Source organism: Aulonocara stuartgranti (assembly GCF_965226115.1).
Source record: "Aulonocara stuartgranti genome assembly, chromosome: 3".
Classification (NCBI taxonomy): Eukaryota; Metazoa; Chordata; class Actinopteri; order Cichliformes; family Cichlidae; genus Aulonocara; species Aulonocara stuartgranti.
Window position 1 is genome coordinate 40,939,254 of NC_138941.1, and position 13,814 is coordinate 40,953,067.

Below are 13,814 nucleotides of genomic sequence, written 5' to 3' on the forward strand. Positions count from 1 at the left end.
TTCAGACCCCTTAGCGACTTTTTTTCTAAAAAAAGTTGCTAAAAAAAGACGTGAAAGCGCGTATCGCTTTTACTCTCAACAAGCAGCAGGTGCTGCAACGCAGTCAGTTCTTCTTTTACTCTTTTACTCTTATGCTGTTTTGTGGATCACAAGGTTTAAAACTACTTATAAACACACACACACACAAAGTAACTCCACCAGAGTGCCTATTTCGGGTCACTTTTGCCGGTCCAAGCCCGGGTAAAGGAGCAGGGTTGGAATTGTGACATTAAAAAAAAACAATAATTGCTAAAAGAAATTTAATTTGTAGTTCTAAATAAACTCTAAATGCATTTAGGACGTTTTTTACTCCCTTTATGTCTCTTCCACGATGTTATTTCTCTCTCCAACAACATAGGTTACAATTAGATTAGCATGACCAATTATGCAAATTAGGCGATGACGTCATTTAGCGACTTCTAGCGACTTTTAGGACAACCAATAGTGATTTTCCTTACTGAGGAGTTGGCAACACTGGTAGAGGGGCGTGTTTGCGGTCACGTCCAGCGGGTGTGTGGGTGGGAGCATTACACAGTCGCTCCACCTCAAGTCACTACTGCGCAGACTCTGGCTCCAAATTTGCAAGATGGCAGCCTCCACAAGCGGGATATTTTGGCTTCATTTTTGCACAATGGGAGGAGGCGGTGCCGCATCGTCCATCTTTTCTACAGTCAATGGTTTTGATTGAGAGCTAGAGAGGAGAAGTCTATCTTATGGCCAACCACTGACTGTATCTTGGTCATATTACCCAGCAAAACCCAGTATGCAGGTTCATCTGTAACAGTCCTTGTATAACTATATCAGGCTTAGTCAATAGCGGTTGGTCTTCAGGGTTTCTACTCCACTGCCGTTATTTCATACGGGTCCACATTTCCAATGCAAGGTATTTTTTGCAAGTACCATCTCTTTGCATTTGAATCTGTGTCTATAACGTCCTTTGTCTTTTTAGCTGCTTTTAAGTATGGTTTGTAGCAATCTTCCTTCCAACACGGAGGGGGGGTTGCATTCGCTGAAATGGTGCCGCACTCCCACAATGCATTGCGGCGTGACATCACCTACAAAGTCCTATACCGATACTCTGAACAAAAACATGTTTCATTGTATTTCATAATACAATACATAATAGAATTATATATTGTAATTGTAATAATAGAGCTTCATAATGATTACAGGACATCAGACTACTTGTTCTTCTTGCTTAATGATGCAGAATAACCATATAGAAATAAAAAACCTGAAGTTTTGCGCTATTTGAACACGTTGCCTGCCTGCAGCATTAAAGGACTCCGCAAGAGACGTCTGTTTTGCCCTAGCAGCACCTGTCCCTCTCCTCCTCTTCAGTTTGCTTCAACATAAGCTCGTCATATTCTGTGATATGATTTACTCTGATGTGTTTGACGAGGTAAGTGGTGTTGCCACAACACCTCACTGTGATGCCACATGCATCGCAAACCACGTCTTGACTGTTTGTGGAGGTAAAATACGTCCACACATGACTCCGTTTAGGCTCAGTCACTGTTGTGAGTGCGCACGCCAGGGGCTGCGACACATTTCTACAGCTGTATTTCACATATGACTATGAAAGGCGTAAGAGGAAGTAGTTCCTTCCCATTTAGACGATCCGAATGATATAGTTTCTTTTCACTGTGTTCCTGTTAATGAAAAACTACAAATTTACCCCAAAGTACTAAAATATCGATATTTTAATATGAGAATAGATTCTAGAACCACACTGTTCACCACAGCAAAGTGAAAGTCTTACAGTTATCACCATTTTCTCCTTCTTAAGGAAATTTTCAAGTCTAGAGATTAAAAGTTTCACTCTTCCAATTGTGGATGGTTTGTTTCAGATGTAGCTTTAATGATTTATTACAAAGTAATGCTGTTTAGATTAGAAATCACATTTCTAAATCCCAGAGTTGCTTTAATCTTTGATATCATTGTGATTATAAAAGTAATCAGGAATTTGAAATGTTAATGTGGAATTATTGTTTTCCATAGTTATTGATTAATCCTTCATTAATTCATAGATTGTGTAATAATGGCAGTTATTAGTAATGCTGGCTCTCTTGCATTGAACTCTTCAGACTGCGACGACGGCCTTGCCGATGTTTTCTCCCTGCAGCATCCCCATAAAAGCAGCCGGCATGTTATCAAAGCCTTTTGTGACGTGCTCCCGACACTGCAGTTTGCCCTGTGGACGCACAATACACAGATCACAAATACAATACATCAAAACAGAAACACAGGTAACTGATGTTTATATCTTTATTTAAAAGAAAGGCTCACACTAACCTCTTTCACCCATGCTAACAGTCTCTTGAGGGTCTCAGGGTGCTTGTGCTCCCACCTACTTTGCAAGAATCCCTCCATCTTCAGCTCCTTAAAGATCATGGTGAAGTAGGGATACGGACCTAAAACACAGGTCGTTCAAGAGAAAAATTTAACCCATCTTTCACTCACAGAAACTACAGTTCATGTCTACAATAACCATCTGTGTGCCTCCACAGCACTTGTGGATCTTTAGCAGTGCAGCTTCTCCCTCCAGTGGAAAAAACACATTAACTCAGAAGAACTTGTTGCAGGTGTATTAAATGCATTTTGTGTTCTTCACAGTGCTGTGTGGGCCTTTGGGGTCCAGGCCCCCTCCAGAAAGGTCACTGTTCCCCTTCAGTCTAATACCATCTACATACCTTTATACCTGTAATTCAAATGAATCCCTAAAGTTTGGTCATGAAAGCTCTGAACACCCCAGTTGGCAACAAGAATGAGATCATTCATCAGCGTGCACAGAGCCGACTCACAAATTATCAGTAAAACTTGATCTATACAGCATGTTGTGATATTTTTATTCAAAAGTGCTTCACAACAAAAATGCTGAACATAAAAACCAGAGTCTGGGATACACTGTTTTCAGCCTTGAACAATGTACAGACAGCACGCCCTGATCACATGACCTCAGGGAGTAGCTGGTTATGTGTGTGTCATCCCGGGCCGGGGTGGTTTGTTTTAGGTTTGCCTTTTTTCACATGAGATGTAGGGTTTTGTCATTTTTAATCTTTTAATTATATTCTTAAGTGTGATTTTTAGTTCTTATAGCTTATCGCATGCTTTTATTGTGAAACCTGTTTTTAATCTGTTTCCGGGAGTCACCTTACACCAGGGGTAGGCAACTCCAGGCCTCGAGGGCCGGTGTCCTGCAGGTTTTAGATATCATCCTGTGTCAACCCACCTGAATCAAATGATTAGTTCATTACCAGCCTGTGGAGAACTTCAAGACATGTTGAGGAGGTCATTTAGCCATTTAAATCAGATGTGTTAGATCAAGGACACATCTAAAACCTGCAGGACACCGGCACTCGAGCCCTGGAGTTGCCTACCCCTGCCTTACACTTATCACTAATCATCCTTATGTGCGAGAGTTCATGTCCTGGAAGGACTCCGCCCTTGACCAATCAGGGTGAGCTTTTCGGTCACCAAAAACCAATAAGAGGGTTTTGAGAGTGTTAGACAGATGTGGTGGTCTGCCTGGTGGTCGTGTCTGTGCACTAACCCTGGTTGTTCCCTAGCAGGAACAAAACTCTCAGGAGTTTTTAAAATAAAAAGTAAGTTAGGGCAGTAACAAACCTGTCTGGGGTTGGCTGTCATTGTAGGTGGAGATACTTCCACACACAGCTATTCTTCCAAAGTTCTTCATCTGCTGCAGGACGACATCTGACGAAGGGCCTCCCACCTAAAACCAAGCAGCAGTGTCACTTACATACATCATAACATGTTGTAAGGAATGCAGTGTGAATGCAAGAGAAGAGTAGAGCAATGATTAAATATTAAATGCAAGCTTGAAACTGCACCACCACTGCTCACGTTCTCAAAGAAACAATCGTATCCTTCAGGTGAAGCCTTCCTCAGAGCCTCCTCCAGGGAACCCACAGTTTTGTAGTTGAAGACCTCATCAAATCCCAGCTCTTTGAGAAAAACCACTTTGGCATCAGAGCCCGTCGAGCCCACCACCTTACAGCCCTTGATCTTGGCGATCTGTCCCACCACGGAGCCCACCGCTCCAGCTGCAGCGTTCACCAGCAGGGTCTCACCTTTCTGGAGTCCCAACACTTCTTCTATCCCATAAACAGCCGTCAGCCTGCAGAGAGACAGAAACAGTAAATCCAGCTGTTGCCTCTTTGATTGCCAGATTAATTATATCCACAAAGATCACTGCTTACAAACACTGCTTCAGCTCATCAGCAAAACATCTGGAGTTAGCCACTTACATATATTCTTAAAATAAAACTATTTTCTGCTCATTACTTACTTTGGTGTCTATTACCATGTTTAGCTGACCTCTTAAACACCTTACAAACACTTAAAAAGAATGTCTTACATCACTAAGATGAATTTCTCAAATGCTTTTAGTTTACATTTAAGATTCAGCTGATAAAACTTCACATCGATCTATCTGCTGGAAGAGTCAGAACATCCTGCCACGATTTAACATCCAATAGAAAGTGACTATGATCCATGCAGGTTACTTAAATCTGTCTTACCCGGGCATCCCGATGGCACCCAGAGCCAGAGACAGGGACACATCTTTAGGCCACTCGGACAGGATGGGAGTGAGGCCGGTCCCATCACTGAGCGTGTGGGTTCTCCACCCGCTGTCACTCACAACGTGGCTTCCCACAGGAAACGCTGGATTTTTACTCTGGATCACTCTAAAGGAAAACAGTAACATAATATTAAAAAAAAACAAAAAAGCTTTCACCTGTTTTCACTTCAGTCTGTCCTGTCACTGGGATAATTCAGTTTGCAAACAGTCAGAACACAAAATTAATCTGTGCAAATATTAATTTTGGTGGTGGGCGTCTTTGTTTCAAGTTTGTCTTTGTAACAAAGTCTTGAAGTTACCTGGTCATCAGTGTGATTTTGTGCTTTTTCACATTAATCCCGACATTTCAATCAATTTAATCTGCTCCCCAAGCAAGCATAGCAGTAGGAATCTGTGTTTCTTTTATTATCTGCATTTTTGAATCCCTGGCATAGAAAAATGATATACACTAAATGTTAAAGCAACAAAGTAAAGGTACAGTTGTCTTCTCAGATTCTTCTATGATTTCAGCTGTTAATCAGGCCAGAAAGTTTCAGTGTTTCTTTTCATGTTCAGCTTGAGACTTCACAGGAACTTTACTTATCAGAGGGTTTATGTCGCTGTGTTATTAACAGCAGATACAGACTGTGTCAGTAAACGTACACATCACAGCACATCATGCAAGTTTTCTGTGTACAGGTGTGTTTGTGTTTCTTACTTGGCCACCTGACCTCCGATCATCACATCTCCCTCCTTCATGTGGGTTTTGCTGAAGGGCCTGTTGGGACCAGGGGTGTGTTACAATATGCATTTATATCAGGAGCATTAAAGTAGTTCAGTAATGAGTGACGCTGCTCTCTGATCACCTCATGTACGGGTCGACACTGAGAAACACAGCTTCCAACAGCACCTCTGCAAACAAAACTAAACTCATTTAAAGTGCTCGATGCTTAATGTTTGACAAAAACTGAAGAAGGTGCTCTCCTGTAGAGAGAAAGAAGAAAGACGTACCTCCATCTTTGGGCTCAGGGAGCTCCTCCACCTTCAGCCCAAAGTCACTTTTCTTTGGGAAGCCGTCAAAGTGCTGAGTCATTACCCATGACTTAGCTTTCACCATGATTCTTCTTTTTTATGGCCGCTGTAAAGAAATATTGCCCGTCACAGTTATCAACAGACATGAAAGTGCTGAGTCATCCAGCGCTGTGCAAAATAGAGCTGAATAAAACCTGAAGTGTGACGTTCACTCTGTGACGTTTAGCTGTGGTGAGCATCAAACAACACAAATCATTTTCTAGTTTAGAGTTGATGAGTGACCTAGCTGTGGTTATAAGAACAATTCAAATGAAATGCAGACATCTTTATCACACAAACACAAACATTCACACACAAGTTCTTTGAGTGCTGGGAGTAGAAAGAGAGTGGTGTCCATTCACATACAAGTATGCACACTTAAAAACAGGAAGGAACTTTCTTTCCCAAGAAACGAAGAAAAAAGGAGAAGTCTAAAGTTTAATGCGTTTGAGTTTCAGACTTTAGAACCACAGTGAACGTATACTTTCTTTGTGTTTTAATTAAACAATGGTGAAACAATACAATGGGCCATTAAACTGTTGTATCAAATATTTTATGGTCGGTAGCGAGATAATGGCTTAGGCAAAGGCTTAAAAGTGATAACTAATCCCTGCGTCTGTTTGCTACTTCTCTTCAGCGTCACCTGATCCAGAAAAATAGTATTTAATGCATTTCACTAACAGCTCTCTACCTTCTATAGCTGGAACTCACCAGTCGCCTCTCTTCTCACAGAAATAGTAGAAGATGTGGGGTCCGTGTGGGTGGAAGTGGGCAGAGACAGGTTTGTGAAAGCTTAAAAGAAGACATGGCAGGAGACGTTCTTTTATTCCTAAATCTGATTGGCTAAAAGTATTGTGTGTCATGAATCGCTGTGTGGCAGGCAAGCAGGAGTGGTGGACCCAAAATGCAGAACTCAGACACAGAAGTGAAACTTAAGGCGCAGATTTATTGCTGGGAAAAACCTCGTACAAACTAAACTCACCAAAAGAAAACCAAAAGTCAGAACAGAGGAACCAAGGACTGAAACACTGGAAAGAAACACTAAACTGGAGCAGGAGACCAAACACTAGGGACATAGAAGCAGAACACACAGCTAGTTGAGGGTACGACGCGACACTGACACAGAGAAACACAGGGCTTAAATACACAGACGGCAGAAATCAAGGGATGAGAGACAGGAGGGGAACACACCTGGGAGAAATCACAGCTGACGAGACAGGGGAAACGTAAACTGAGCACACTCACATATGACACAAACCTTCACAATAAAACAGGAAACTCAGACACATGGAACCAGACAAGACATTGAACTAATCAGAATCAACCAGACAGATTCACAAACAGATGGGGTGACACCATAGACAGAGACAGACTCAAAGGCAGACCAAATATAACACACCGAACTCAAACAATAATCATCATCATCATCATCAACTAGAAAATGATAACTAAAAGCGCTGGGTCACCGACCCAGGACCATGACATTGTGCACACCTTCTGAGCTGTGAGAGAGGGTACCCTGCCAATAAGGTTCAAGATATTTACTTTAACTTTTACATACTGTTCGGGTTAAATTTGAGCCATCTTTGAAATTTGACAGCAGTAAAAAATAGTTACATTTTTTTTATTCTGAAATTTTATGACCTTTCCTAAAGTACCAAAAGACACAAAAACACATTTTTCCTAGACATTCAGTGTGCTCTAGAATCAAATTTGACCTGTAACTATTTATGTATCTATTCAGGTCAAACACATGGAGCTACCCACTGTGGCGACTCCTTGTTAATAAGGAAGCAGATAAAAGCAGCTTTAAATCCTTTACTTAAAAACAAAACAAAACTCTGTTCTTGCCAAGTTTTGAAGTCTGTAAATCTAAATCTTCTAGTTCTAAACCACATTTTGTTGTTTTCAACAACAACAACAAAAAAAAGAAATATATATCAGAGGTTTGACTTTTAATGCTCAGGGGCCTGTTCTTCGTACCTCGCTAAGTAAGTTAGCTGGATTTGATTGTTGACGATTTCGCGTGATCTTGGATCGTTCGGTTCCCCGAAGCTCATCCGCGACTTGCTGTCATAGCAACAGAGCTGCTCGGGAGCAGGTTTACTTTATGTAAACAGGATTAGATCGCGGCCACTCAGGTATGTCCGCTTCATTTATACGAAAGCAACAGCGATATTTTACCACTGTTTTTCCATAAATAAATGTTATCAATGTAACTAAAGATAATGCAGCACTTGACCCTTTTATTGATTCCATACAGATACATACAGGTCATTTCCTAAAAAAAAGGGAAATGTACCATTAATCATTCTATTCCATGTATTTGATTATTACAGATGTAATTCATATTTCAGAGTAGTAATTGTAAATTACTTCGTGTAATCAAGATGAGAGACCACGGCTATAAAAGCGAAGGTGGATTTGGGAAGTCTGTCGCAGCCATGTCCTGTCCGTTTACGCGAGCCACCCATTGTGGAAGGTGCAAGATTGATAAGGAGAGTTTTCAGAATTCAGCGTATATTGCGGGACAGACAGGATCCTTTAGCTCAGCGCGACAGTGTGCTCATTGAGAGATATCGATTTTCCCGTGAGGGTATTATTCACTTAACCAACTTGTTGACGAGGGGGTGCAGGACCACCACCTGTCTTTTTTTGCTCTGCCCTTTTCTTGGTTGCTGTTATAAACAAACAAACAGATTATTTCAGGGTCTCTTTCCAAGAGACGAAAAGCAGTATAAGTGATAAATATTACCATTCTGTAGAATATTCTTATATTTCACTTTTACTTGTTCCCATGTTCTAGTGGGTCCTGTTGTGGCTCTAATGTGAAAGAGGATATAATGTAATATAATATAATATAATATAATATAATATAGTGTAATATAATAAATTTACCCTACCGCCTACTGGTGTTGGCCAGAGGGGCCGATGGCGCGATATGGCAGCCTGGCTTCTGTCAGTCTGCCGCAGGGCAGCTGTGGCTACAACCGTAGCTGCCTCCACTGTGAGAGTGAATGAATAGTGGCATTGTAAAGCGCTTTGGGTGCCTTGAAAAGCGCTATATCAATCCAATCCATTATTATTATTATTATTAAATTACTTAGGAGTTTAATTTGTCAGCAACTTTCTGCCAGCCCTCTCTCCTTGCTTTTGCAGCCTTTGCAGTGTTCCCTTGCGTTCTGATTAAACTCTGAAACTCCTGAAATCCCTCACTCAAGAGTTCTTGCTCTGCTGCCGAAAAATACCGAGCGCGCTCCTTCGACATTTTCGCCGATCAATCAAAGGGTTGCCGATCAATGTTTCTACTATCGATGCGTAGCCCCTGCTAAGCCACCCAGTGATCTCACATTACTTCATCCAGCTGTACTAATCGTCAACAACAGGTGTGTTCGGAGAACCGGAATAGCGAGCTCAGAGTTAGCGCGATGATTTGGTCTTGGATGTGTCATTTGATCTTGGATGTAGTAAGCGAAGTACGAAGAACGGGCCCCAGGGTTACAAAGCAGTGTTTCGTGAAAAAACAAAAACCCTGAGATTAAGGAAACTATGGCTTTTTGTTTTTTCCTGACAAAGATATCTCGCTTAAACCCTGTGCCAGTTACCAAGGTAACACAATCTGTGATCTTAACCTGCTCTCTGGCAGGTTTTCTTCAACAAACTCTCCCCTCCGCCTTCAGTCAATTTCAGTTTATACTGCTAATATCAGAGCGCATTAATATGCAAAAGCTTTTGCTGAAATCCCAGATGGAAACATAAAAATGAACAAACTAAGTTTCTCCAGCTTTCTGGATGGCAAGCCAGCCATCAGTTTGGCAGCCAGTTTCACTGCACTGGGTGAAGACTAACTTTAAAGAGAAGTGTTGGTTACATGCTCTCAATAGATTTAAAAGTAGAATGGGAGGCAGAGCCTTCAGCTTTCAGGCCCCTCTTCTGTGGAAGCAGCTCCCAGTTTGGATTCAGGAGACAGACACCCTCTCTACCATCAAGATTAGACTTAAAACTTTCTTTTTTGATAAAACATACAGTTAGTCCTGGATCAGCTGACCCCGACTCCTCTGTTAGTTACGCTGCAATTCGTCAAGGCCGCTGGGGGATTTTGTCAGGACCCAGCATTTTGTGTTTATTTTTGTATTTGTGATTTCTTATATTATATTGAAAGGATGTTAAGTTCTAGTATTATTATTAGTTTGACTCAAGAAGACTCAAGAAGAAGTTTATTGTCATTTCGTATGGTGTTACCCAGCCTGAAATGAAATACTGTTTCTCACCAGCCTCTACGGTGCAATAAACAATACAGTGCAATAAATAATGCAGTTTAAAAAGAATACGTTTAAAAAGAGCAGTAAAAGGCAGTAATGAATTGCAACAATAGTTATGGATAAATAACATAAAATCTAAATTCTAAAACAAACTCAAGTCACATTCATTCGGGTGGAGAGCAGCAGTCCTTTCACGGAAGGGGATGATTAAATTAGGTCGTGTGTGTATCTGGGGAGTGTATTGTATGTGTGTACGTGTGTGCGTGTGTAGATAGGGAGCATTACAGTCCGTTTGTGGACCTCACAGTGTAGCTGTGTGAATGGCTGTGTGGGTGGGATGGGGGGCAGAGTCCGTTTATCATTCTCACGGCTTGTGCAATCCAGCATCCTGGTGGTTCTGCAGCTGATGGAGAACAGGCCATGCGAGGGGTGGTGGGGGTCTCTGATGATGGAGATAGCTCTGCATATGCAGCGCTGTTTGTAGATCTCCTCCAGAGATGAGAGAGGGGCACCAACAATCCTCATGGCAGTCTTAACCATCCTATTAAGTTGACGCTTCTCGTAGGACTTTCCCAGTCTTTGAGTTTAGTTTTCGCACTACTTGCTTTCGCTTTTTTTTTTTTTTTTTTTTTTTTTTTTGGTATTCTTGTCGAATAAAAGGGTTTAAACCAAAACCAGCCTATAATAAACAGCTCACTTTGTTTAAACCCTTTTTTCATCTCCCTCTGTGTCAGCGCTTAGGTCCTTTTCTTCACTCTACAGGCAGTCAGCGACAGATTCCCATGATGGACTGAGTGTTTTTTCTTCATGTATTTTTTTTTTTAAATACACCTTTGCATTTCATCATTATTTATTATTAATCTCTGGCTCTCTTCACAGGGTGTCTTGTCCAGTCTTCCTCTCATCACCCCTAAATGGCAGGGACAGATGGTTGCTCCATCCTGTACCTGGTTTTGCCAGCGGTTCCTTCCTGTTAAGAGGGAGTTTTCCTTCCCACTGTCACCCAAGTGCTCGCTCGTCTGATTAAGGGTTTCTCTGTCTTATTGTAGTCTTTATGTAACGCAAAGTTAGATAAGGGCTAGTTTTATTGCAATTGGTGAGTTTACTGACTGACGCGCAGAAGAAATAGTTCTGTATGGAGCCTAGATGGTGTGAATGACGAGACCAGAGACTGCAAATTATATTTTTGAAAACCCCAAAATATATTGAATAAATGGGGGGAAAGGGGAAATGGAACAAAATAATAAATACAAAACACAAAATAAATGTACCACAATTAATTAATAACTAATGTTGTGATTCTCTGTGCAAGAGTCCTTTCGGTCCTTTTTTTGAAGTTTCTTTTCAAGTTCAATTTTAAGGAACTCCTCCTTAGGGTCCAGCTTCATGTAATGGGCAAAATAGGTCCGTAATCAAAAGACTGCAAACTGGGTGAAAAGAATGGTCCTACCGGTTCGCCATTTCAATATGAAAATGATCGATTCAGTGTGGGGGAAAAAAACCCTGACCTGTAGGCCAGAAAAATGCCCATTAGCACATCAAGTTCAACAAATCATTTTTTCTGTAATTCTGTGCAACAATGTGAATCATCATCATATTTCACAAAGGTACAATGGTTAAATTATTAATCATTTTGGCTACGTAGCATAATATATACATTCCAGTAGCGTTCACTAGTGATGGGACGTTCTGTATCGAGGCTTCGGAGCGTGTGTCGAGTAATGGAGGGGGCGTTTCCGCGAAGCGCGTATCGAGGCTTGCTTCATTTATGGGAGGAGCTGAAAATGATGACGTCCGAAGCCTCGCTGCCCGGCTGTACCACGTGACTGGTTCATGAAGTGGTTCGAACTTTGCCGCGAGATATGACAGCGATATAAACCCCTCAGACTTCATTCAAAAATGTGGGTGTTTGATGGAGAGTTGCGGTTAGTGAGAGTTTGGAGACAGTTTGGAGGTTTATGAGAGTGAGGAGAGAAAGTCAGGAGAGAATGGAGCCAGCTAAGAAGAGGAGGATGTCCTCCCCTGTGTGGGAACATTTTGATCTTATTCCTCCCAACAAGGTATTTCTACAGAAGATAGTGATGGGCAGATGAAGCCCCATGAAGCACTGAAGCTTTTCATCCAATTGGTTCACCCCAACGCGAAGCTTCATGAAGCTTCATTTGCTCTAGCAGGACACCTACTGGCCGTAAAAATATTAGTTGGCATGAATTTGAAGACTGTGGCCTTTTGCACACAGCCTGTAAATGTCAACAACAAAAGGAGTGTGTAAAACATGTATATTGTAGTGATGGCAGTATACTGTGTATATTTATAGTGGCAGTATGGGAAATGATTATTTGGAAATGCTTGAAATGGAAATGATCATTTACTGTGAGGTGAGGTGTGGTTGGGGTGTGGACAGTAGTTGTGCTTTTGTAACGTTGAGGTATGGACAGCTACACACTGAGGCCTCAGTCCTGCCCATATTTTATTCAGTAAAAACTAAATTTTCACTGCTTTTATAACCTTTAGTGGGGAGAACATAGCTAGGATTTAATGATTTAACAAATCTTTTAACTCCTTTGTCCTCCACAATGCTAAATGGCTGTGAGTCCTCAATCACCATGGTAACCAGGTCTTCATCTATTTGAGATTGTTCTCCTGAGGAAAGACAATAAAGACAAAGCACAGATATAAATATCACACACGTAACTTATAACAGCTGTATAATATTGTTATATCATTTAGTAACATTACAGCATGAAAGGCAGCAGGCCCAGACAAGGTGTGTCCTAGGATGCTAAAGGCGTGTGCTGCTGAACTTGGGGAGCCGCTACAACGAGTCTTCAACCTCAGTCTGCGACTGGGGAGAGTGCCCGCCCTATGGAAGACATCCTGCATCGTCCCGGTCCCCAAAAAGAACCGGCCCAATGAGCTGAATGACTTCCGACCGGTGGCACTGACGTCACATCTTATGAAGACTCTAGAGCGGCTCTTCCTCAACTTCCTCCGACCACAGGTACAACATGCCCAGGACCCACTACAGTTTGCATACAAGGCGGGTGTCGGAGTGGAGGATGCCATCCTGTACCTCCTACACAGAGCCCACTCACACCTGGATGGGGGAAAAGGCACGGTCAGGATCCTGTTTCTTGACAGGGCCAGATGCCTTTAATACCATCCGGCCCTGTATGCTTCAGGAAAAACTGAACAGGATGGAGGTGGACCCCTGCCTGGTGGCTTGGATCTCTGACTACCTCACCGACAGACCACAGTACGTCAGGCTGAAGGACATCACGTCTGACACAGTGGTCAGCAGCACAGGAGCACCACAGGGAACTGTGCTGTCCCCTCTTCTCTTCACCCTGTACACCTCTGACTTCTGCTACAACTCTGAATTATGCCATATTCAGAAGTTTGCAGACGACACAGCCATCATGGGGTGTATCTGGGATGATCAGGAAGAGGAGTACAGAAGTCTGGTGAGGAACTTGTCGCTTCGAGTCACACAAACCACCTGCAACTCAACACCTCAAAGACTAAGGAACTGGTTGTGGACTTCGGGAGGTCCAGAGAAGGTCCACTGCCGGTTCAGATAGAGGGGGAGGAGGTGGAGGTGGTCAACAAGTACAAGTACCTCGGGCTGTGGGTGGACAATAAACTGGACTGGTCATGCAACACAGAGCACCTGTATAAAAAAGCCCAAAGCCGACTGTACTTCCTCAGGAGGCTGAGGTCTTTTAACATCTGCAGGAAGCTCCTGAGGATGTTTTACCAGTCGGTGGTTGCTGGAGTACTTTTCTATGCTGTGGTGTGCTGGGGGAGCAGCACAGCAAAGAAGGACTCATCCAGGCTGGAGAAACTGATCAGGAGGGCTA

The 13,814-nt window shown here is 42.3% G+C and overlaps 1 protein-coding gene across 4 annotated transcripts; it reads right to left on the reverse strand.

The window, feature by feature from the left end:
- Positions 1–1,724: 1,724 nt before the first annotated feature.
- On the reverse strand, positions 1,725–6,796 carry LOC309702126 (prostaglandin reductase 1-like). Of its 4 annotated transcripts, XM_082526556.1 has the most exons (10): positions 6,675–6,795; positions 6,404–6,484; positions 5,633–5,759; positions 5,488–5,533; positions 5,340–5,399; positions 4,581–4,748; positions 3,904–4,177; positions 3,667–3,772; positions 2,335–2,453; positions 1,725–2,233 (listed from the first exon to the last, which is right to left on the reverse strand). In XM_082526556.1, the coding sequence occupies exons 3-10, from the start codon at positions 5,736–5,738 to the stop codon at positions 2,123–2,125; spliced, it is 990 nt and encodes a 329-aa protein (XP_082382682.1). In that variant the 5' UTR covers positions 5,739–5,759; positions 6,404–6,484; positions 6,675–6,795; the 3' UTR covers positions 1,725–2,122. The 4 variants fall into 4 exon arrangements, with proteins under 4 accessions (XP_082382682.1, XP_082382684.1, XP_082382681.1 ...); XM_082526558.1 differs by lacking the exon at positions 6,404–6,484 and having other exon boundaries at positions 6,675–6,796; XM_082526555.1 differs by lacking the exon at positions 6,675–6,795 and having other exon boundaries at positions 6,404–6,517.
- Between the last annotated feature and the right edge of the window lie 7,018 nt (positions 6,797–13,814).